The sequence below is a fragment of the Octopus bimaculoides genome, chromosome 12 (genome assembly GCF_046866305.1).
Source record: "Octopus bimaculoides isolate indiv1 chromosome 12, ASM4686630v1, whole genome shotgun sequence".
NCBI classification, from domain to species: Eukaryota; Metazoa; Mollusca; class Cephalopoda; order Octopoda; family Octopodidae; genus Octopus; species Octopus bimaculoides.
In genome coordinates, this window is record NC_142939.1 from 65,890,073 (window position 1) to 65,913,912 (window position 23,840).

At 35.0% G+C, this 23,840-nt stretch overlaps 1 protein-coding gene across 2 annotated transcripts in view; it reads right to left on the reverse strand.

Moving 5' to 3' along the window:
- Window positions 1-2,209: 2,209 nt before the first annotated feature.
- Window positions 2,210-23,840, reverse strand: part of LOC106884488 (neuronal acetylcholine receptor subunit alpha-2) — a 292,828-nt gene continuing 271,197 nt past the window's right edge. For both annotated transcript variants that reach the window (XM_089361243.1, XM_089361244.1), the window contains exons 5-6: window positions 4,016-4,551; window positions 2,210-2,832 (exon numbers count right to left, since the gene is read on the reverse strand). In XM_089361243.1, coding sequence (XP_089217369.1) covers window positions 2,210-2,832; window positions 4,016-4,551 — 1,159 coding nt within the window. The remainder of the gene's footprint in view (window positions 2,833-4,015; window positions 4,552-23,840) is intronic.

The window sequence follows — 23,840 nt, forward strand, 5'->3', positions numbered from 1 at the left end:
GTGAATGAGAAAATATTCATTCCTTCACATAGGAACTGGCAAAGTTTCCAGCAAAGTTTTATAAACGAATCTATTTTCCAAGTATCCATTACTTGCACGAATAAGAATATGTTTGAATATATTTTCTGTATTCTTCTGAGAATTCATTGAAATATAAAAAAGGATAGTGGTTAAAATTATTCTCACTAAATTGGTTAGAATAATTTTTGCTGTTGAGCTGATCCGGGTACAGGTGATTAATCATATCTTTTAATTGGAGATAGTTCATCAAATGTCTACGGGAGAATACATCGATACAAGTGACCACATAAACAGAAATAAACAAGTAAAGTGTCTATGTGTGTGTATGTGTGTGTATGCGTGCGTGTAATGCCGCTATTTGAACAATGTCCTAAGTTTGACCATTACTCCATCTTTATTGTGAAGCATTCTGTCGACAAATTAGGAAATTGGCCCACATTTTCAAACTATTGAAATTTCGTTGAGAGAAATGTGGTTTCTTTATTAAATAGAACAAGAGATTACATTAACACTATTTCAATGATTTCTCACTCAGGGAATAGATTGATAATTAAAAGCATATAATTATCATTCTGCTAATAGAATTATGCTAAGTACTGGGTTAGAAAGCAAATATTTTCAGTTTAGGATTCCAATTTTTAAGCTAGAAAAGCTATTTTGCAAAGTATATAACGCTTTGTAGCATCTTTATAAAAGTGAAGTTAAACAAATATTTCAGTAAAAACAAGCCAACAGTCCCCAGGGGTAACATAACTTCGATAGTTTTTTTGTCTTCATATTTTCTTATCAAGTGGAGAATCGTTTTATTCTTTTGCAAATGATTGAAATAAATGAACAAAAAATAGAGAATGCTATTACGTTATTTTAGAATTCACAGTTATATACGTCTCTATTTTTGTATTTATAAAATTACAGCACAATGCGTATCCTATCGTGTTTATCATAAAAATAATTAAATCGTGTTGTATTCATGTGAAAGCCTCTGAAAACTTACATATATAAAAATCTACTCGCACGTTCATGTAGAAAACATATCCACGTAGACACTGCTACAGCGTCTCCTCAGTATATATATATATATATATATATATATATATATATATATATATATATATATATATATATATATATATATATATATATATATATATATATATATATATACCATATAATTTCAGTGAAGTTATTTTCGTATCAAGACAACTGTGGAACTAGGTATCGAATCATGAACGGCTAGATTGCTTTTAACTCTTTCCACATTTACTACAGGTTAAATAAAAAAAAAGAGTTCTATAATCGCTTTATATATTATCTAGCATGTAGATGTGTGTAAAACATCCATATATCGCATAACAACAAACTAACGTTTAAATATTTTAATTTCAAGATGGCTACTAGCACTATTTTAGTCAACCTGCAATCGTTGCGAAACAAGAAATATTAGTATTTTGTTTTCGATTTTGAAATATTACGATTATACTCCTTACTTTAATAATTTAATGATAATAGTATTTTATCATTTTAAAAACTTTTACTTTCACAATAGTTTTAAGATAACTTATTAGAAACGCCTATTCAAATATCGCTCATAGTTATGCAACTATTTTCATATATGTTTACAAGCTTGCATTTACTAAATAAGGATATACAAGAGTATTATTACTTATTAGAAGAATGTTTTCAAAATTTGCAATACATCCTGGAATTCTTAATCTATTTTGTCACAATCTATATCTTAAAATTCTGACAAAATTACAAGAATTTTTGAAATGTGTTTTCCTGTCTAAACTATTATCTGTTATCCATATTTTCTGTATTCTCTTGAAATGTATTGAGATTAGATACACATTTTATATTCATAGATACATATTGAAGTTTTGTTTCTTTTCGTAAAATAATTTATTTTGTAGGTCTGGGAATTAAAAATAAACAAATGAAGAAACAAACAGAAAGGAAGATACAACTAAAGTTCTTTCGAAAACTAAAAATATTTTCGATATTTTTACCTGCTACCACTTATTTCTTCTCAAATCAATATGTCTGACAGCAACTCTATTGATGTTTTTTGTCTATTCCTTACCCCTACAGCTTCCTGTTGCTTCGTCCCTAACTCTCTCTCTATTGGTATTTTATGTTTATCGCTTAGACCAACTGCTTCCTGTTGCTTCCTCCTCCAACTCTCTCTATCTCAGAAATGTGTTAGTTTGAACCGCGTTAATGGTGATATTACAAGGACCGCTAAAGTCGAGACAGAAGTCCCGATTAGAAAAATCCAGAAGAGTATTCTGTCTACAACTTGGGCTACTCGTCTCCATTCCTGCATCATTTCGTAATCTCTATCTTCTCTTTCGTGTTTGTCGATGATTCTTCGCAGGGCTTTCAATATTTCTTCGTTGGTGCGCGCGTGAGACCAGGAGGTCCGCTCTGAGTGTTTTAAATTGTTTTCGTTCTGGTGTACATTGTGCAAGCATTCCGATCTTTCGGCAATCCGCGTGCCGTGACACTCCACTACTGTAACTGTGTCGGTGATCTTGCTGTCTAACTGGATTTCACTCTGAAGTTCTTGAGCAATATTTTCAAGGGTGAGTTTCAGGGAGACATTCCGAATGAAATGACCATCATCGGAATAGCAGTGGCTGTAGGACGGTTCACTGCTGACACAGAAAAAGTGTGAGAGCTTTTCGAGGAAAACCTTTCGTATCCAGATGGGAACACCATGTTTACTTGGCCCACGATGGTGAAGGTTTAACACTAGAACTGTCATAATGACAGACACTGAGGTCAAGGACATTACAATTGTCAGGTATATACCTAGAAAGAAAGAGAAAAACAACGAATCATTGTTTAGGAGACTAAATATTTCACAGACAGGTTACTTCATCGAATTTCAACTTGGTAAATAACTTTAGATACATTTTAACATCATTTTACAGGGTTTTCTTCATAAAAATAAAGTTTCGGAGACATTTTAGTACAAACTTGTTACAAGTTGTTCAAAAATATACATCGTCTCGTATAGCCAGCTGGAGACGATATCTCCTGGGTTTAAATTACAGCAACATTCGTTCTAAACCAGGACTGCCATGTTATGTTGGCAAACAATATTTACTACAAAGTACTGTGGTTGAATATCTCTCCTTGTGAGATTTAAAAATAGTTATTTTCAAATGTGTTACATTCTTTAAAGATTTTTTAATATAATTTCCGGTTTTCTTAACGGAAATAAATATAATTAAAAAAAGTATTGCAAGAGCAACTTACAGTTTAAAAGATTATTTAATACTAGGACATTTTAATATTGTCTCGAGAGAAGAGGAGAATATGACATTTCATTTGTCATCAATGAATTTAGCTATGACAGTGGATTTAGTTATAAGAAATTTCATGTAAAAGGCTATCAATTTAACCAGGAGAATAGGTCATACCGTATTTTGACGCCGGAATTAGTGATCCGGGCCTCACAGAGGTAATGTAAAAGACCGAGACCTCTGGAGATATCCTGTGACTGAGAAGACCCGACAACTACAGTGAGTTCACAGCTGTAACCTACACCAGTGTCGCTTAACCAGCCCACTCAAAAATACCTTGGATCGTAGAGTGACATGCCGTGCTTGAGGAGACCTATTGAGTCAAGTACATCAGAGTCAAAATCAAATGGAAATTGTAGTCGTGATCCCCGTGCCGGTAGCACGTAAAAATCACCAACCGATCGTGATCGTTGCCAGGCCCTTCTGGCCCGTGTGCCGGTGGCACATAAAAAGCACACACTGCACTCTCGGAGTGGTTGGCATCCAGCTGTAGAAACACTGCCAGATCAGACTGGGGCCTGGTGCAGCCTCCTGGCTTCCCAGACCCCAGTCGAACCGTCGAACCCATGCCAGCATGGAAAACGGACGTTAAAGGATGATGATGATGATGATGATGTATGGATGTATGTGTATGCGTGAGTATGTATAAATGCATATATATATATATATCAATAATTTTTACTTACTTATAAGTGGGACAAATTCTGAGGTTTCTGGAAGATTCTCTGCAACTGCAAGCATGAAGACAGAGAAAGCGAGCAGAACTGTGATTCCTAGGGCGATCTTCTCACCAGAATCTGGAGGTAGACAGAAGACTAACAGCGTTAATGCAGACATCATGATACAAGGAAACACTACGTTGTACATGTAGTATAAGATCCGACGTCGAATGTGGACAAAGAAGGTCACATCGGGAAAGGGTTCCGGGCAGCAGCTGTACGTGACTACGTTGCGGATGATTTTGATGGACAGGAGCTCCCACTCGCCGTTGACCACATAATTAGAAAGGTCCACTTCACTGGTCTGGTTTGTTACATCCACTTGAAACCCATCATATGTCCATGAACCGAATTTCAGTTTACACATCTGCTCGTCAAACGGGAAATAAGTGACGTCCACTTTGCAGGAACTTTGAAGCTTGGTTGGTATGGGCCAAAACACTTCTCCTGTATGTTTAACCATGGCGTTAGCTGGCATCAAACCCTCCGTGTATTCAGCAGCACTGCAAGATATCAAGTATATTATAACAGACAATTAGGTCTTTGGTGTATTTATTGTTACGTATTATTTTATAAAATCTAAGTTAACATCTAATAACACATAACATGATGTATTAAGATAATATAATTTTGCAGAATTAAAACATATTTACAACGGAGCAGAAATATATACTATGCCATTTATAATTTCTGTATTGGTATTGTATTGGTATTAATGGTTCAAATAAATTAATGGTTCAATATGTGTGTGTGTGTGTGTGTGTGTGTGTGTGTGTTTGTGTGCGTGTGCACATATATGTAAATATATGCACTATCATTTCATAATTAAACACACACATACATACACATATACACACATATGCAGTAATCACTTGCTATATCGCGGTTAACTTATCTCGCACTCAGTACATCGCGGATTTTTCTGGCTAATGTATGTAAATTTATATCGCCGACTCCACAGTATATCGCGGGTTTCTGTGGACGATAGGTAGTTATATTTGTTTAGATTTCAATTATTTCTTTATGGCAAAGTAAGCATTTTCACGCCTAAGAATTGATAAATTAATAAATAAAATTACAGTACAGTACTGCACTGTATAACACATTCGCGGATTTTCTCTTATCGCCGGTGTGTGTGTGTGTTTAGAACGTAAAACACACGATAGTCGAGCGATTCCTGTATGTCTGTGTGTATGTTTGTGTGTGTTTGTGCGTATATGTATTGAGGCATAACTATATCAACGAAACCACACACATCAACAAGCGCATGTCTGGCACATACATGTATATGTGTACAAGCGCACACAAACACACACACACAACACACACACGTACATTCATATGAGTGTAAGCGTGTGCGCGCGTGTGTATGTGTATGAATATATGTTTATAGATATCCAGTAAAAATGTTTACAAATACATGCATATAACTGCGCAGAAAGATAGAGATACAGTTACGTGCATACACACATACATACACGCACGCACGCACACATATACATATACATGTATGTATGTGCATGTAAGTGTGTCTGTATGTATATATGTACGTATTCGTATATATATATATATGAATATTTGCATATATATATATAATATATATATATATATATATATATATATATATATATATATATATATATATATATATATATATATAAAAGAATTCGTCCTATTATTGAATTTATACACATACACACACACACACACACACACACACACACACACACACATATATATATATACGCGCTCGTTCGTATGCCTATATAGTGAGTCAATATGTTCAATTTCTTCAATTGTTGACCTACAAAATTGTATTAGTCGTCAATAAAAGCAAGTTTCTTTCTGAAACTAGGTCAAGCGGTGATTTACATCAAAGTCTGTTTATCATTTTTCTCAGACTGCATGTATCACAGAGATAACTGCTAACAATGTGGCTTTGATTGACATGTCTTTTTTTTTAAATATTTCTTCTTTCTATATATCATTACCTTATAATAAATCATCGTCATCGTCACCGTGAATTATTGTCCACAGCATCGTCATCGTCGTCGTTCGAAAAGACGTCATCACCACCGTCCTTCCACTTTCTCCTCATCCGCTATCTCATCCTCAACCTCATTATCATATTCCTCCTCCTCTCCATCATCAACCTCATCATTATCTGTAGTAGCAGTATCACTTTTGGGTGAGTGTGCCGAGAATTGTTTTTCTAGTTTCTGTGCATCCGAAAACTTGTTGAAGAAATGAATTTAACCAAAAGTCGCAAAAATAAAAACATGAAGGAACGTGACGAAGCAGAGTAGAAGGATACTGATTTCGAACCCAAGTACAAGGCTTCTGGTTTTGGTCAAGGATATAGCTTAGTATATCGACCCAACTATTTGGTTCACATATCCTTTTATCAATCCCAGAAAAAACGAATAGCAAGTTTAGAACATAAAAAAGGCGCAACTAATTACACAAAGACATTATGTCCGATGCTCCATCGATTTTGATAATTTAAAAAATATTAACAAGAAAATTTATTGCGTCAGTTTCCCATGACTTGTTGGAGGCATTCAAATTATGAGTTTCAATGGCGCTATAATTACATATATTGTGTAATTTACAAGTCACATTGCTGCTCCACCACAACCTGCAAAATTTGATATCAATAAACCTCGTGGAATATAAGATATCTCTTTCAATAGATTCGTTTGTGTTGAAGTAACTCAATCGTCTTTAAGTAAATCAGTCTTTGCTTTGTCGCTCATCCAAAACTTGTAAATTACCACGCAGCAGACAGCTTTCAAAATTGGCAACTGAAATCTTAAAGACCGTATTATATCACAAAGACAACAACTACTACACCACCAGTTCCACCACCACCACCACCACCACCACCACTGCCGCCGCCGCCGCCGCCGCCGCTGTCGCCACCGCCGCCACCACCGCCGCCGCCACCACCATTGTCACCACCAATACCCCCCCCCCCCCCCCCAACATCCCCCACATCCCCCCAACACCACCACCACTACCACATTTACCACCATCAATACCAACACAGTGTATCTAAATACGTTTGGCTGCAATAAAGTTTTGTTTTCCGTTTGTTCTTTCGTATTTATTGATTTGTTCTAAAATTGTTATCAAGTAGTTAGTTGTGAAAAAATAAAATAAAATAAAATAAAATAAAATGAAACGAAGTCATATAAAATAAGCAAATAAAACACAATAAAAGAGGAAACGAAGAAAGACATTTTTTTTTCTTCAATTAGTTATTCAAAGCAAATTCTTCAATAATTTCAACTCAAATTTAACGAATAACTGGTCATTTGTATGAACGAATCTTACGCCGTTTGTAATCTTCTAATTATAGTAAATTAGCAGCGACTTCTTAATTAGCTGGTCATCCAAAAGTCTGTTGCTGAAGATGTGTCAACTACGTAACAGGGAAGCTGAAGTTACTATGCGAAAACAATGCGCAAAAATCTTCAGAAATAAAGTAATCTTCCATAAAAGAAAAATTATAAGAAATTTGGAAGTAAAAGAGACGAAGACATCAAGAATATAAATGAAGAATATGTATATATATATATAAATAGAATGGAAAAGCAAGCATTTCCTTCCTTCTTTAATAAAGATTCTAATTAAACTGATCAAAGGAAGATATTATGTGATTTGAAGAATAAAAATAAAATATACGCGAAGAAAAAAATATAAATAATGAAAATCTCAGTAAAATTATATAATTTTTTGCTTAAGAAAGTAATCTTTTCATAAATCAAACACACACAGATACAACTACACACACACACACACACACACACACACACACACACACACACACACACACACACACACACACACGCGCAGGGTGTCCCAGAATTAACTATCTATTTCAATGAAGTCGGGCAAATAAAAATAAAAATAGAGTGACAAAATTTTATGTTTATTATTTAATTATGATAAAACAAATAGATTTATAAATCTGACGTCAAAACTTTATTGAAAATTTTCAACATGTGCTCCGTCTGTATCCCTGGAAGTTTCAAACCAATCCATTTTGAAACAATTCAGGAGTTATCTCCTGTACTGCTAACTAAATGCGTTCTTTAAGTTCAGTTAAACTATCGCTCCACCCTGAGAACGGAGTTAGAGGAAATAACTGCAGTCAAATTGAAAAAAAATTACCGTGGACAGAAAAGCGGGGTCGAACAGGAATAGAATCCTCTGCACTCTCCTCAGATTGACAAACACTCTGATATGTCCGTACTGGAGCTTCCGGTGCGAATGCCAGGCAGAACGGCATGTCATTTCTAAATTTCTGGCGGAATGAATTACGTCATGGTGTTGTTTTTCTCAGAGACGGTGCCCAATTCACCCTACTACAACATGTGATCGACAAAATTAAAATAAATCAATTCGCATGCGCAAAATTATATATACATATATGTATATATCCTAGGGCATATATTTTCAAGCATGAATGAAATCATCTGCACACATTACAGATCATATACAATTACTACCATAAGACGACACATAAAATGCTACACAATACACAGACAAATACACACATGCGCACGCATATCTGTCTACATCTCTCTTTCCTCATATATCTTTACCATATATACATATATATACACACATACATACATATATACATATACAAGCATATATATATATATATATATATATATATATATACATATATAAGTTTCTGTCTGTCTGTCTGTCTGTCTGTCTGTCTGTCTGTCTGTCTGTCTGTCTGTCTCTCTCTCTGTCTCTCTCTCTCTCTCTCTCTCTCTCTCTCTCTCTATATATATATATATATACATACATACATACACATGTATATTTATATATATATATATGTATATATAGATAAATATACGTATATATATATGTATGTATATGAATATATTTACACTTATATATATATATATATATATATATATATATATATATATATATATATATATACATACATGTACACCTTTAGATATGCGTATACGGTGTATAAGTGCTTATATTGCTATGATAGACAACATGTTTAAATTCAGACCATGTATCCACGCCGCACACAGACACTCACACACACAGACACTCACACACACACATGTATATAAACATAGAGAAGTATATGAAAACACTGAAACGCAAAGAAAGAACTCTAAGTAATATCAGCAACTCTTCTGTTTCTATTAAAAAAATGGAAGGAAACAGCACAAATAAATATCGAAAGAAAAACTAATGCCCAAAACGAAAACAATACAAAATATACACATCAAAACAATAGGAATAAACACCACAACAGCACAAGTTATTGATTATTCTGACACACTTTGTGAAAAATTAATAAATATAAATTAAAGAAAAAGATAGATTTAAAGCAAGGGATTGTGAAAGAGATGAAGAAGAAGGAGAAAGAGAAGAAGGAGGAGGAGGAGGAGGAGACGAAAAATTCAAAGAAGAAGACGAAGAAGAAAGGTGTAAAAGGAGAAGTAGAAGAAGAAAAAATAAGAATAAGAATAAGAAGAACCGTCTGGTAAAGAATAGACAAATAGATTTCTTTGTATAGACTTGTGATTCCATGTTTGGTTGGAGGGTGTTTTGGAAAATTGCTATTCAAGATTGTTGTGTTAGAAATATAAATGAGACAACGGCGATTGACGAACGCAACAAAAAGATTAATAAATAGGATGCGGTGGGGGTCTGTAGAAATATTCACCCAAAGAAAAATATCTAATGATCATCACCATAGTTGTCATTGTTGTTATCGTTATTATTATTATTATTATTATTATTATTATTATTATTATTATTATTGTTATCTGCTTTGGCATTTTTTTCCTATCATCTTTCTCCTTCGTCAGTACAGTCACAACCGATGGGGTACCAAACCAATTTCATCAACCACCTTTATATCAGATTCCCTCTTTTTGACCTTAACCCCGCCCCAAACCCTTCCAACAACCAGCAACCTTCATCGCCCTATCCGAATGCAGCAGTGTATAAAAGAAAAGAGGGGAGTGCACATTTAGCAGGATTTATCAAACTGTGAAACATTCTCCAGAAAAGACATTATTTTGAAACGCACTTGTTTTCCGTGTTGTTTTTTTTTTAAATTACAAAAACAAATATTTAAATTTAAAAATATAATTAATTCTAAAAAATATCAAAACCCCACAAAAACAAAAGCAATTCTAAATGTTCACTTATTTATTTTATTGCCATTTCTTTAAATATTTTTTTATATGGTATATGTTTTTCTTTATTGTTTTCATTTTATATATTTCTCAAGTAGTAACGAGAGATAAAAAAAAACACGCACACACACACATACAAACACGCACACAGATGCGTACGCACACAGATGCGTACGCACGCTCATACTTTACAATTAACGAAACAAAAGAAAGCTGACTTCTAAATGAATTATGATTAATTAATTATTCCCTTTTCCCATTTAAGGAGCGATATTTATCTTGTCTAAAAGCAATGTTTATGAGAAGACAAAAGAAATCCACAACTAAAACACGTAAAGTGAATTAGACTTTTGAAATACAAAACGTTCTGTCAATAAGTATTGAAACCTTTTAAATTTGTGGTTGAAATATATAAGTACTATGAAGAGTACATCCGACTATGTATATAATCAAATAAAATTCGGGTTAAAAGCTTGTAGAATGTTATGCAAAGCTCTCTCCCACTCCCAGCCATGGCTTTGTGGTAAGACGTTTGCTTCCAAACCACTTGGTTCCAGGTTCAGTTCTGCTAAAGAGCACTTTTGGCAAGTTTATTCTGCTATAGCCTCGAATCTATCAAAGCCTTGTGAGTGGATTATTTTGTTGATGGAAATCGAAAGAAGCCCCTCATATATATATATATATATATATATATGCCATTCTTCAGTTTTATTTCAAGATTTCTTGCCAATAGAGAAAAAACCGGTTTCTAACTTAGATTCAAGGCTCCTTCATTGGAATTTAAACATCAACAACAAGGTATTTGTGTATATATATGTATGTATGCATGTAGATGAGCAGATGTGTATGTTTTGCTTTATATATGTATTCTCATGCATATAGTTGCATATATAGACATTCGTATATATTTAAATGATAAACTTCTGCAAAAGTTTACAGACTTTTACAGTTCCACTGCAATGAAGAATACATCTGACACCGTACATTGATAAGGGAGCTGTTTCAACGATAGTGTTACTTTGAATATTTTATGAAGTGGTGAAGTAGTTTTCGTATTGCATGTCCTAATCCCACTGCGTTCTTCGAAAATGAGAGCAGTCGATTGGCGGAAATATATGTGAATCGGAAAGGTGCAGTCGAGGTTCAGATGTCGGGGCAAGAACAACAAATTGAAGATTAAAAACATCTAAAACGAAGACGAAGAAGAAGAGCAGCGAAGAGAGAAAACATTGAACGAGAAGAAGAGCCGCAGCCGTTATATAATTTTCTGTGTGTTTTATAAAACTGCTTTGTCATTGAATTGTTTCCGAGTGTTCTTTTCAATTGCCTCTGTGTGGTAATAATCGGCCAGTTTCCACAATACCCCTCCCCCGAACTTGCTGGCCTTGTGCTAAAATTTGAAATCAATTACTTGTAAGGTAATAATTAATATTCATAAAATACGTAAGAAGGAAGCTTTATGACGGCAGCAAGTTGATGTTTTATGAGAGAAATAGTCAAAAGTATCGACTGTACTTTGGAGGTCTTCAAGTATAATCATGGTTTATGATATGATGAGTGCGTCTTGTTAGGCAAAAAAACAAACAAACAAACAAACGAATAAATTGAGACGCAGATTTATTACTAAGTGCAAACTGAATGAAATTAATTTTCGGATTAATTTGTTGTTATAAAAGTTCAGAAAAACTGTCATTATAATTAGCTCCAGAGGGAATATAAGTTAGATTGGAAAGAGTATGTGTCGGTGAGAGAGAGAGAGAGAGAGAGAGAGAGAGAGAGAGAGAGAGAGAGAGAGAGAGAGAGAGAGAGAGAGAGAAGGGGAAGATAGAGAGGAGATTTATTCAGTGTTAAAAGCTCTGTAAGTCTTCTGTTAAACATTTCCTTCATCGCATTACAGGTTGAGAAGCAAAACTGTTATTTCTGTAAGTAAATTGAATTCAAGAAAACACATCACCGAATTATGAGCCATTATATGGTGGAATGCCATCAATCAATGTAGACTTAAAATTTTTACCTTCTACGATTTATGGAGGGGAAAATAAAAAAGGATATTTTCAAGATAGAATGGTTTAGTGAATGATTCATTTTTCATGTTCTATAATGTAGTTTTAAAGTTCCACAAGATTTATGGGGTGCCGCGTTATCAACAAAGAAGGAGCAAAAAATAATTGCATAAAGGTCGTAAAAAATGAACAAACTATTACTACGAGGCTTACAACATAGTTTGTGGTTCTAGGGACGATCCCTCACTGAACTTGGAAGATTTATACGCGGAAGATTTATACAGCTGTCAATTACACAGAGCTGATAGTTTTAATGAGACTGGTGTCTGGTACATCGTCAATGTATCTATTTACAACTTCGTGATAGTGGCTTTGGCACATTCTTTGTTCTTGTGTTCATAATAGCTGCTTTAAAGGGTTGGTAGAAACGTATTACTCTTAACTTCTTTATTCAGCCAGTGTAGAGAGAAAGAAATTGAGAGAGGGAGAGGAAGGCTAAGAGAAAAAAGAAAGAGAGAAGGAGAGAGAGAGAGAGACAAAGAAATGGAGAGGGAATCGGTGCTTGATTAGTTCTATATTTATGTATATATGGATGTGCTGTACAGATTGACCAAAAGTCTAACAAGTTCAGTTCGCAACCACAAGCACCCGGATTCAATATTCTTTTCTACTCTAGACACAAGGCCCGAAATTTTTTGGGGAGGAGCCAGTCAATCAGGTCAATCGCAGTACACGACTGGTACTTAATTTATCGACCCCAAAAGGTTAAAATGCAAAGTCGACCTCGGCCTAATTTGAACTCAGAACGTAGCGGCAGATGAAATACCGCTAAGCATTTCGCCCGGCGTGCTAACGTTTCTGCCAGCTCGATACCTTACATAGATTCAATATTGGGTAACGGCCATCGATCCTTGCTCGAGTCGGTCCATATTTTATGAATGAAATGGTGTTGAGGTGAATTGCACAGAAGTCCATTGTGTGGATTCAGTCTGTGATTGAGAAGTTACAGCCGTGTGACACACTGTGCCATGATGATTCTGTAGGATAACATTATAGGTAACAAGTGTTGGCGGAATACTCAGTCACTTACATGTTAATTTGATCAACAGATCGTGCAATCAACCAAAAAACTCATCGTTGAACGACGGACACCCACCACAGTACCATATGTGTGTATGTATGTATGTATGTATGAATATCTATATGTGTGTGTGTGTGCATCTATGTGTGTGTGTGTGTGTGAATATATATATGTATGTATATATGTATGTATCCTTCAACGTGTTTGCTTATCCTTATGTATTTCTCCCTCTCTTTTTCCCAAAATTTACCTGCCCACTTATCTAGTTTTGTGTAGAATGGTTAAATTATAGACTAATCTATGCATAAGAAGTCTAAGGAATCATATGAAATTATTTTTACATTGCAAAGAGAAGGGTAAATATATCTTTGAGAATAGATATTTTTCTTTTTTTTTTTTGGTTAAAGACAATTTCTGGTTTTCGGCATTTGATAAAAGAAACTACAGCAAGCTGGTTTGGTGTGTTGTCGAACACTTAAAATAGAGTCGAAATACTTGCTTCACAACGGCAATTGTTCGCTTTATCATTAATGTTTCGTCTTTCGTTTTAATTTTGTTTATTTCTTTTTGGTTTTACAGTTAATCCAAGAACAACAACAGCAACAACCACAACATCAGCAATGGCAACAAGTTCTTAAAAGCTAATGGAAATGAATATATTTAGCCAACAAGTATTCTTTTAGAGTAAATTACACCGCAAAAGTAAACAAATAATTTAAAAATACTAAACAAGTCTAAAATACCAAATAAACTGACGTTGATACAGTTCCAATGAGAATCTTAAAGCAAAGAATCGTTATTAGATTTTATGACAATTCTAAAGAGAGAAAGAAAAAAAAAACTGAGTTAAATTTGTTTACTGTTTAAGTATGAAAGCCAAGAACGGCAAGTTTATATTTCCGAAGAAGCTGTTCCAACTTGGATATTTCCGTAGTGCCAGAGAAATATGAAACTAAATATAGTTCTTGCAAGTTGCTTAGGATTTATTACCGGATTTATTCACATGATTTCTGGAAATTAATTAAGTCCGGTGCCTTCAGGTTCGCAACCACTTAAATCCCATGTTTGTATGTGTTAGTATCTACAGGGGTAAATGAAGGAAAAAACCAAGCAAAATGTATGATTTCAAAATTAACTGCAAAATAAATTTCTTCAAGTTTCGGGAAATGAAAGCTTTTAATGAAATATTTAGGGACATGGCTTCACTTTCTCCAGCATAAGGACATCTTTCAAAGCATCATCACAGCCTTACATATGTACACGGCAGGACTGAATCTAAAAATAAATAACCCTGTCGCAGGTCAGAACAAACTTATTCTTGTGTAAGTTTTTCTTCGGTGTTTGTCTTAAGCAAAATTATTTCAGCCATGTTCAGTCCAGTATTTCCTATTGACAAATGATTGATTTTGTTATAACAAAAATAGAAAATGTAATCGACCAGTAACTAAACAACACAGTCGGAGATAACGGAAAATGTGAAGAGATCGGGTACTGTGAGTATATAAAGGTATTTTTGGTATTGAAACTTGACGCCTTTCAATACAAAAGTTTCAGTTAAATGGTTGCCAATATGTCAGCAGCAGTAAATGCAACATACTAAAGTTACTGAGTTTCAGATTAAACTGCTGGCCAGGAAAAACGAAGATTCACTTTTATTATCGATTAGCTCAAGTTCACATCTTTTCAATATTTTGCTTTAAAGTCTAACCTAGACGCAAAAGTCAAAGTCCATGGCTGTTTTCAGCCGTCTGAGTTGGGTGAGAGGAAGACAAAATGGTGACCTCAATCCAGAAATGTACCCCGAATGACTGCAATAGATGGACTCCACTAAGGGCACCATAGAGTCTGATAGTAGTTTTAAACCGGGCAACGCATTATTTTCACTATTCAAGAATTCAGATTGTTAAGAACCGGAAGAAATATTCCAACAGCATTGGGCAATATTGATCCCATACGTAATTATATAAGTTAAAAATATGGGACCAATATTGATTTCTAATCATATCGATCTCATATTAATGATATTGTTTTAAAGTATGGAGTCAGTTTCTCTCATAGCAATATTGATTATATCTTTAATGACATTGTTTTCAAATACAGTATCAATATTGATTGATAAATATGCTGATCCCATATTAAGGATATTACTTTCATATATGAAATCAATATTGGTCTACAACCGGTTGCGAAGTAGCAGAACCGATAAAACTTTAAATAAGATGATTTGCCATATATATATATATATTTCTAGTCTTGACATTCCGAGTTCAAATTCTACCGAGATAAACTTTACATATTACTCTCCTTGGGACAATGAAATTGAATATCAGCAACAAAGCAGTCAAATCGTAGAATTAGTAGAAGAAAATATTTTGCGTTTCTTTCGTGAATAGGTCGATTACATCGATCCCAGAGATCAACTGATACTTATTTTATCAACAATAAATAAATAAATAAACGAAGGTTAACTAACAACTGCCATAGTTCTTATTGTATATGTGTTTCTATGAAAGTACACACACACACGCGTATGTATATATATATATATATATATGTATATATATATGAATACTTTATACATGTATATATGCATACATACATATACATGCACACACGTATACAAGTACACATATGTATATATATGAATGTTTTAAATATTATGTACACACACACATACACAGATACATACATACACACACACACACACGTATAAAAATACGGTGACAAACAGATTTATTAAAAATATGTTTGACGCAATCATTTATATAAGTGTATGCGCATGTGTACACTGCATGTGCATGTGTACACTGCATGTGTAGATGTGCGTGCGTCTGTGTGTGTATGTGCGTATATGCATCGCCTTTTATACAAATGTACATAATAGCTATCTATATGTATATATGTATGCCTGTAAGTACACAAATAGGCAAATTTGTTTCCCAATACGTTCGCACATTGAAGCAACTCTTTATACAGACACGTAACTGCACACACATACATATACACATATATACATAATATACACTTGCATATTAATGAGATTAGTCTACAATTTGTTTAATCAATGTTGTGAATCACAATAAGACCTAAGGCTTCTTGAAAATTTTGAGACGTTTTAATTAGCAGTGCATCATGGGAAATATCGTTTTTGCAATTATCTTGTTGCAGTATATTTTCTTTGCTACTCTGTCAATATGTCGTTTCATTAACGTGCAGCTAGGCTGACTGACGAGGCCTTCGGGTCTTCAGATATATGCAGGAATGGTTAAAATACTTATGTGCATTTTTTGAAAAACAGAGATAACGCTGTTAAAACGACAATCACAATCATGCTATAATAACGAGAGAGAGAGAGAAAGAGAGAGAGAGAGGGGGGGAGAGGGAGGGGGAGAGAGGGGGAGGGGGGAGGGGGGGAGAGAGGGGGGAGAGAGGGGGGAGAGACAGTGAGTGAGTGTATGTGTGTATGTGTGTGCGTAAGGGAAATAGTATAGGAGAGAAATAGAAGGAGGAGTAAATGAGAGAGGAGGATTATTAAAGAGGTGGTGGATAACAGAGATTTTGGGGTGGATTGTGTGTGTATGCGAGAGAGAGAGAGAGAGAGAGAGAGAGAGAGAGAGAGAGAGAGACGGAGAGAGAGGGAGAGAGAAAGAGGAAGAGAGAGAGAAAAGAGGAAGAGAGAGAGAGAGAAAGAAAGAAAGAGTGAGAAAGAGGAAGAGAGAGAGAGAAAGAGAGACAGAGTATATGTGATAAGGAATGAAAAATCATGGTCGGTATGACATGAGAGATAGAAGGAAAACGAGATGTAACAGAGAAAGAAAGAGCGACACTGAACAACAAATTGCATGTTGAGAAAATTTAGATAATTGTCATTGAGGAAATCCATTGAAAATTGTGAAGTTTTGCTTGACCAGGACAGACCCAAAAATCTCTCGTAGTAAGTTTTATTCTAAAATGTAACCGAGTCCAATCTATTTAAAAACCAGTATAAAAACGTGAATATAGTCTGAGTTGTTTTTATCATCAATATAAAAGTTTTGGCGTGATTTCCATGCCTTATCAACTGCATCCATCTTCTGAATTGAGACTCAGAAAACCAATTTCTTCTGCTTTTGAGGGTCCGGGGTATAGTTTGCTATTTCTGGTTTATTGTAAAGCTTGAGTGAAAATATTCCCTGGTATATTCTGCAGCCCCCGCACACACAAAAGGGTAAGGAGAAAAGGAAATGTCAAACAATTAGACAACAGTAAGACATGTAAAAGGTTGAAGAACTAGCATATACACACTCACAAATTTATAAGTTTACATATACATGTATGTATGTATGTATGTGTGTATGAGCAGAATATGGATCTTGTTCAGGTATTCATTGATTTAACAAAGGCCTTTGATACTGTAAATAGGGCCTTTCTATGGAAAATACTTGGCAAACTTGGATGTCCTGATCACTTTGTATCTATAATTAAAACATTTCATGATGAGACGGAGGCTTGGGTGAATGTTGGTAGTGGCATGGCGGGACCCATTCCTGTATAGAATGGTGTCAAGCAGGGTGACATCCTTGCCCCAACTCTCTTTTCTTTGAACTTTGCTGCTGCTTTTACTCATCGTTTTGCTAAGGTTAGCTCTCTGGGAATATATGTCAGATATCGATCTTCTGGCCGCCTCTTTAATCTTCTCCAGTCTTTTATTCGTGACCTCCTTTATGCAGATGACTGTGACTTAGTCACTCATACAGTGGATGACATGCAAATACTCATGAATTGCATTTCTGCTTCTTTGCAAGGCATTTGGACTCAGCATTAGCCTGGACAAGACTGTTGTAATGTTCCAGCCTGCACCAGGAAATCCATATGTAAAACCAGCTATTTTGGTTGAAGTAACAATTCTGAAGGTGGGGAGACAAGTTTGTCTACCTGGGAAGCACGCTCAGCCGTTCTTGCTCCCTGGATGAGGAAATATGTTTCAGGTTGCAGAGAGCAACTAATTCCTTCCGGTCTCTTCAGTCTCGTGTCTGGTCCCAGCATCGCAAGGCAAACAAAAGTTGCTGTGTATCGTGCATGTGTACTGACATCGCTCCTCTACTCATGTGAGACATGGACTCTGTACAGACGTCAGGTAAGGGTCCTGCTGCTGCTGTTACTGATAATGGTGCTGATGGTGATGATGATGATGATGATATCCATAACAACGTTGATGATAATCATGATGGTGGTGTTAATGGTGATGACGACGATGATGATAAAAATGATGTTAATTATGATGATGATGATGATGTTGATGATGTTTTGGATAGAATTGGTAGTTGCGTAATACAATGGGGAAAGTAACTTGGGTACGATAGTGAACCTAATAGCGAAGGAAGCAAGTGGCTGTTGCTTAGCAACACTGCCGATGATAGTGATAATGACGATGCGACTTGCGATGGTGGTGGTGGCGGTGGTGATTAAATCTAAGAATTTGCCTCATCAACTACGACAGAGAACAGGAGGAGCGACAGAGCGAAAGGGAAAGAGAGAGAGAGAGAGAGAGGGAAGAGAGAGACTGAGAGAGAGAGAGACTGAGAGAGAGAGAGAGAGAGAGAGAGAGAGAGAGAGAGATAGAGAGAATGAGAGAGAGAGAGAGAGAATGGTATCTTTCTTTGCATTCAGGTAGAAAAGGATGTATCCATATAGGTGTGTGTGCGTGTGTGTACATGTATATATACACAATATATATAGCATATACACACACGCACATTAGCACATAAGTATATTTATATTTCCCTCGATAAACAAACAAATGTAATTCCTTCTATACGTATATGTGTGTGTGTATGTACGCATGTATGTATACATACCTATATACATATATTAGTATGTATGAAGAGGGATATCAATGTATATATTCGTATATAGATGTATATTGTTTCTACATTTTCATGTCTTTGTGTGTGTATATATATATATATATATATATATGTATATATATATGCAGATGCTATATATGTGTTGAATATACATAGATGTACAGACAAACACACACACACACACACACACACATATATGTATGTACAAGCGAAAGAGGCACAGAGAGGCAGACAGAGAGGCAGACAGAGAGGCAGACAGAGAGGAAGAGTTAGGGAGAGCTTGTGTGTGGGTGTGTTACAGAGAGAGAGAGAGAGAGAGAGAGAGAGAGAGAGAGAGAGAGAGAGAGAGAGAGAGAGAGAGAGAGAGAGACGGAGCAAGGGAAAGAAAGAAATAAAGAAAGTAAGAAAGAAGAAGAGATCAGTATGCATGCATGAGTGTTTTCGTGTCTCCGCAAGTGAAGAGTGAACATACATTGTGGAATGTACAATGATGGTAATTGAAACTAAGATCTTTAATGATTGAACGGAACAATGGAATCAAAGAAAGTAAAACGAATTGTAGAAACAATAAAACAATAACATTAAAAAGAAGAAGAATAACAACAGAAATACAAATATAAAAAAAAACAATAAAACCATTTGCAAGAAAAACAACAACGGCAGTAGTCGTACAAGGAAAAGGCGACAACAACAATTAAATAAATATAAAAAGATAAATAAGAATATTAAGAAACGATAAACTATTCCACAATTTCTTTCCTTATATATATATATATATATATATATATATATATATATATATATACACACACATATATATATATATACATACATATATATATATGTGTGTATTGATAGCTATATCGATACACATTAGCACATATGAAATATGAGAGCGTGTTTGCCTGCACGTATGCATATGTATGTTTGTGTGTGTATGTGTGTGTGTGCGTTTCTTTGATGGAGAGAGTGTGTGTACATGTGCGCATGCGTTACATATTTTTCTTCATGAAACAAAAAAAAAAATGAAACAAAAAAAATATCAGTCATTTGAAGTAATTCAAATTTATCGATCGTTTTTCGTTAGCTTCCATTTTAGAAAAAGAAGTCGGCTTCTTTTATACTTTTGATGATGATGATGATGATGATGATGATGATGATGATGATGATGATGATGGTGATGGTGATGATGGTGGTGATGATGATGATGATGATGATGACTACGATGATGATGATGATGATGATGAGGTGGAGCAGGAGAAGGAGGAAGAGAAGGTGGATAAGGAATATGACAATGATGATGATAACGATTATTACATATGTGATATCGGCAACGACGATGATTGTGATGGTTATGGCGGTAGCGGAGGTGTTCATGCCTCTGCTACTGCTCTTGTGACTGCTAAAGTTCCTGCTGCTGTTGATGATGACGATGATGATGATAATGGAGAGGATGGCAAGGCCGTCGACGGCCATAATGATGATCATAATAATCTAGAACATGACTGCCGTCACCTCCTTCACCAAACTCGAAACCAGTGACTTCTCGTTATGGCTATTTCCATGTTTCCTCTGTCTCCACTTTATCATCATCATCATCAGCATCATCATCATCGTCATCATCATCATCATCAAGAAGTGCAAAAAAGTCATGAAGAAGAATTACGCAAGAAGGAACTACACAATCACTTCCATGAAGCCACGGTCCTCCGGGATTTTCCAATCCAAACAGAAGAGGTGCTACAGCATAACAAACCGGACCTAGTGGCGGTGGACAAGATGCACCACATATGCTATAGAGTTGCTGCTGTATGCTCCTTTGATTTGACCCGCGAATAGATGAGAAGGAAGGCGATAAGATAGAGAAATACAACCCTCTTAAGAAAGAAATAGCCCTGGTATGGAAAATGAAGAAAGTGAAGATAGTGCCAATTATTGTTGGGTCCTTGGTAACAGTATCAGAAGGTATCAAGGGGAATATAAAGGAAACTGGAATAGGGTGCCCAGTAGAACTGTTACAAAAGGTTTGCTTCCTGGGCACAGCCAGAATAATCAGGAATGTAATAGATAGCTGAAAAGAATGGATAGCATGGTACCGTAGGCTGCAGGTAGCAAGCCCGCTACGCATGTAAGACTTCAGGTGCTTCAATAGAACCTGTGATAAAGAGAAACGATAATAATAATAATAATAATAATAATAATAATAATAATAATAATAATAATAATAATAATAATAATAATAATGATGATGATAATAATAATAATAATAATAATAATAATAATAATAATAATAATAATAATAATAATAATAATAATAATAATAATAATGATGATAATAATAATAATGATGATAATAATAATAATAATAATATTTGATTGATTTATATATATTAAAAATTTGGTAGATGTAGCTGCGTTTGTAGAGTACTTGTTTAATCTTTTCGCAACATTCATTTTCTTTTTCTTTCTTTAAAACCTGACTCTAATCTCGCCTCATCCGACTTTGCTTCTCAACTCTCGTGGGGTTACTAAAATGGCATTCCAGTAATATACTGTGTGTGAATTCAGTCAATAAATACAAAATTCCATTTATATAAATGGGTGTCTTTGTGAAAATGTTAGAATGCCTCAACGTTATTCGTATTGTTGTCACCTCAACGTTGGATTTTGCAACGAGACAATAACTCAGTTTTCAACTACGAGAACATCGTTTTCAGAATCTTAACTTTAAAATGTTTCACTGAATGGAAGTGGAAATCCATTTTTTAAATAAATTCACTCAATTCTTTAAACTTTTGCACGTTTTATACAGAAATGGCTTTGTATTTATCTTGGTTTCTACTGGCCTCGCTGTGTCAAATCTATTCCACAAGCATTTCAAATGTCTTCGTTTAGAATTCACGTTTTATCTTCAGAAAATGGAAAAACAAAACAAAACAGAATAGAAACTTTGATACTAACTTGAACGAAGTTTACAGTCAAGAAGTTCTTTTTCATTGATTTTGTCCAAACGGTTTTGTCTTTCACAAATAATTTTTATATAATCTTTCTAAAGTAATTCTTATGTTGTTTATCTTCTCTGGAAACCTGATTTAGAACAAAATTATTTGCGAAGTTCATGTCTGACAAAACCTCAACCTTATCTGACCACAATCTCTATATTCAGTGACTGATGCCACCACAGTTTTAAAAAGTTCACTCAAAGTGGTTTACAAAGTTCAGCTAATAATTGCAAATTAGGTTTTCCAAAGTGTAAAATTCCCTTGCTACAACAGACACCGATATTTTTTTTCTGTCTTGCCGAATACTACATACAGTATAATCATAAGAGCGTGTACAGAACACGCTAATGTATAAACTTTCAAGTAGAGAGATACAATGGCTGTGGGGTTAAAGTGCAGAACTACCTTTAAATAGGGAGGAATTCAAATATTAAACAATATTGTGAGACTAGAGTTTTGTTAGATAGATTCCTCGAAAGGGCGGCGCATTCTCTATTATTGCGATGCTCCTCTTTACCAACAGATACACACACACACACACACGCGCACACATACACACAAATGTTCGATTCTCCGTGCATCTTTATCTTAGCTCCTCATTTGTCACCTTTCTTCTCTTTCCTTCACTTCCCCGGTTCGCTGGACTTTTCCTCCCCCCAGATTTCGGGCATTGTACCTAGAGCAGAAAAGTATATATATATACACCTATACATATATGCATATATACATGTATACATACACATACATATATATATATATATATATATGACGTATACTAAATTCCACTTGCAATATATATATAGAGAGAGATCAGCAAAATTTTATATTAGAGAGCACCAAATGAGCCCGTTAACCCCACAGCCAAACCCATATCCCCGTTGACTGATATATAACAAGCTGCTAAATAAACATATATGTCATATTCATCCTAGTTAAACCCACATAACCTCCATAGTTGTCTCAACTGTCAGTCACCTCTCAAATTGATTATATTCATATTCATTTCCCCTCTCGCTCGTGTTAATTACTATAAATTATATGACGTTTAATTAAATGCACCATCAATTAATGACCAGCCTTAATGACTGCTCATTAAAATATGTTCTTAGATCTAGAAACGGAAGTCAATACATTTAACAACCGTAAATAAGTGTAAAGGTTTCAACTCCTTTGATAATGCAGTCTTCGAAATTATCAGGACACGTGATTAAAACAGAAATATTCCTCCTAAATACTGAATTCTCTACCAACCTCATTCTATTTTCGTTTTTGCATTTGGTTCACAAGGTATTTTAAACTCATGTTTTGAAACAGAGTTTGTTGTCTCTCGGGAGGGTCACTATTCCAATAATAAACACACGCACTGGTCTTATTTCAGTTCTTTATATTCGATATATTCGTTTCGATATTAGACTGGAACCATGTTGGAGCATCGCCTTGAAGTTGTTTTTTTAGTTGGACGAATTGAGCCCAGTACCTTTTGGAAACTCGGTACTTATTCTATCTATCTTTATGAAGAACCGTTAAATTACGGGGGCGTAAGCAAGCCAACACCGGTTGTCAAGCGTTGGTGGGGAAAAAAAGACAAAACGAAACACACACACTTTGGCACACATGCACGCACGATCTCGCGCACACACACATACAGACACGCACACACACATAC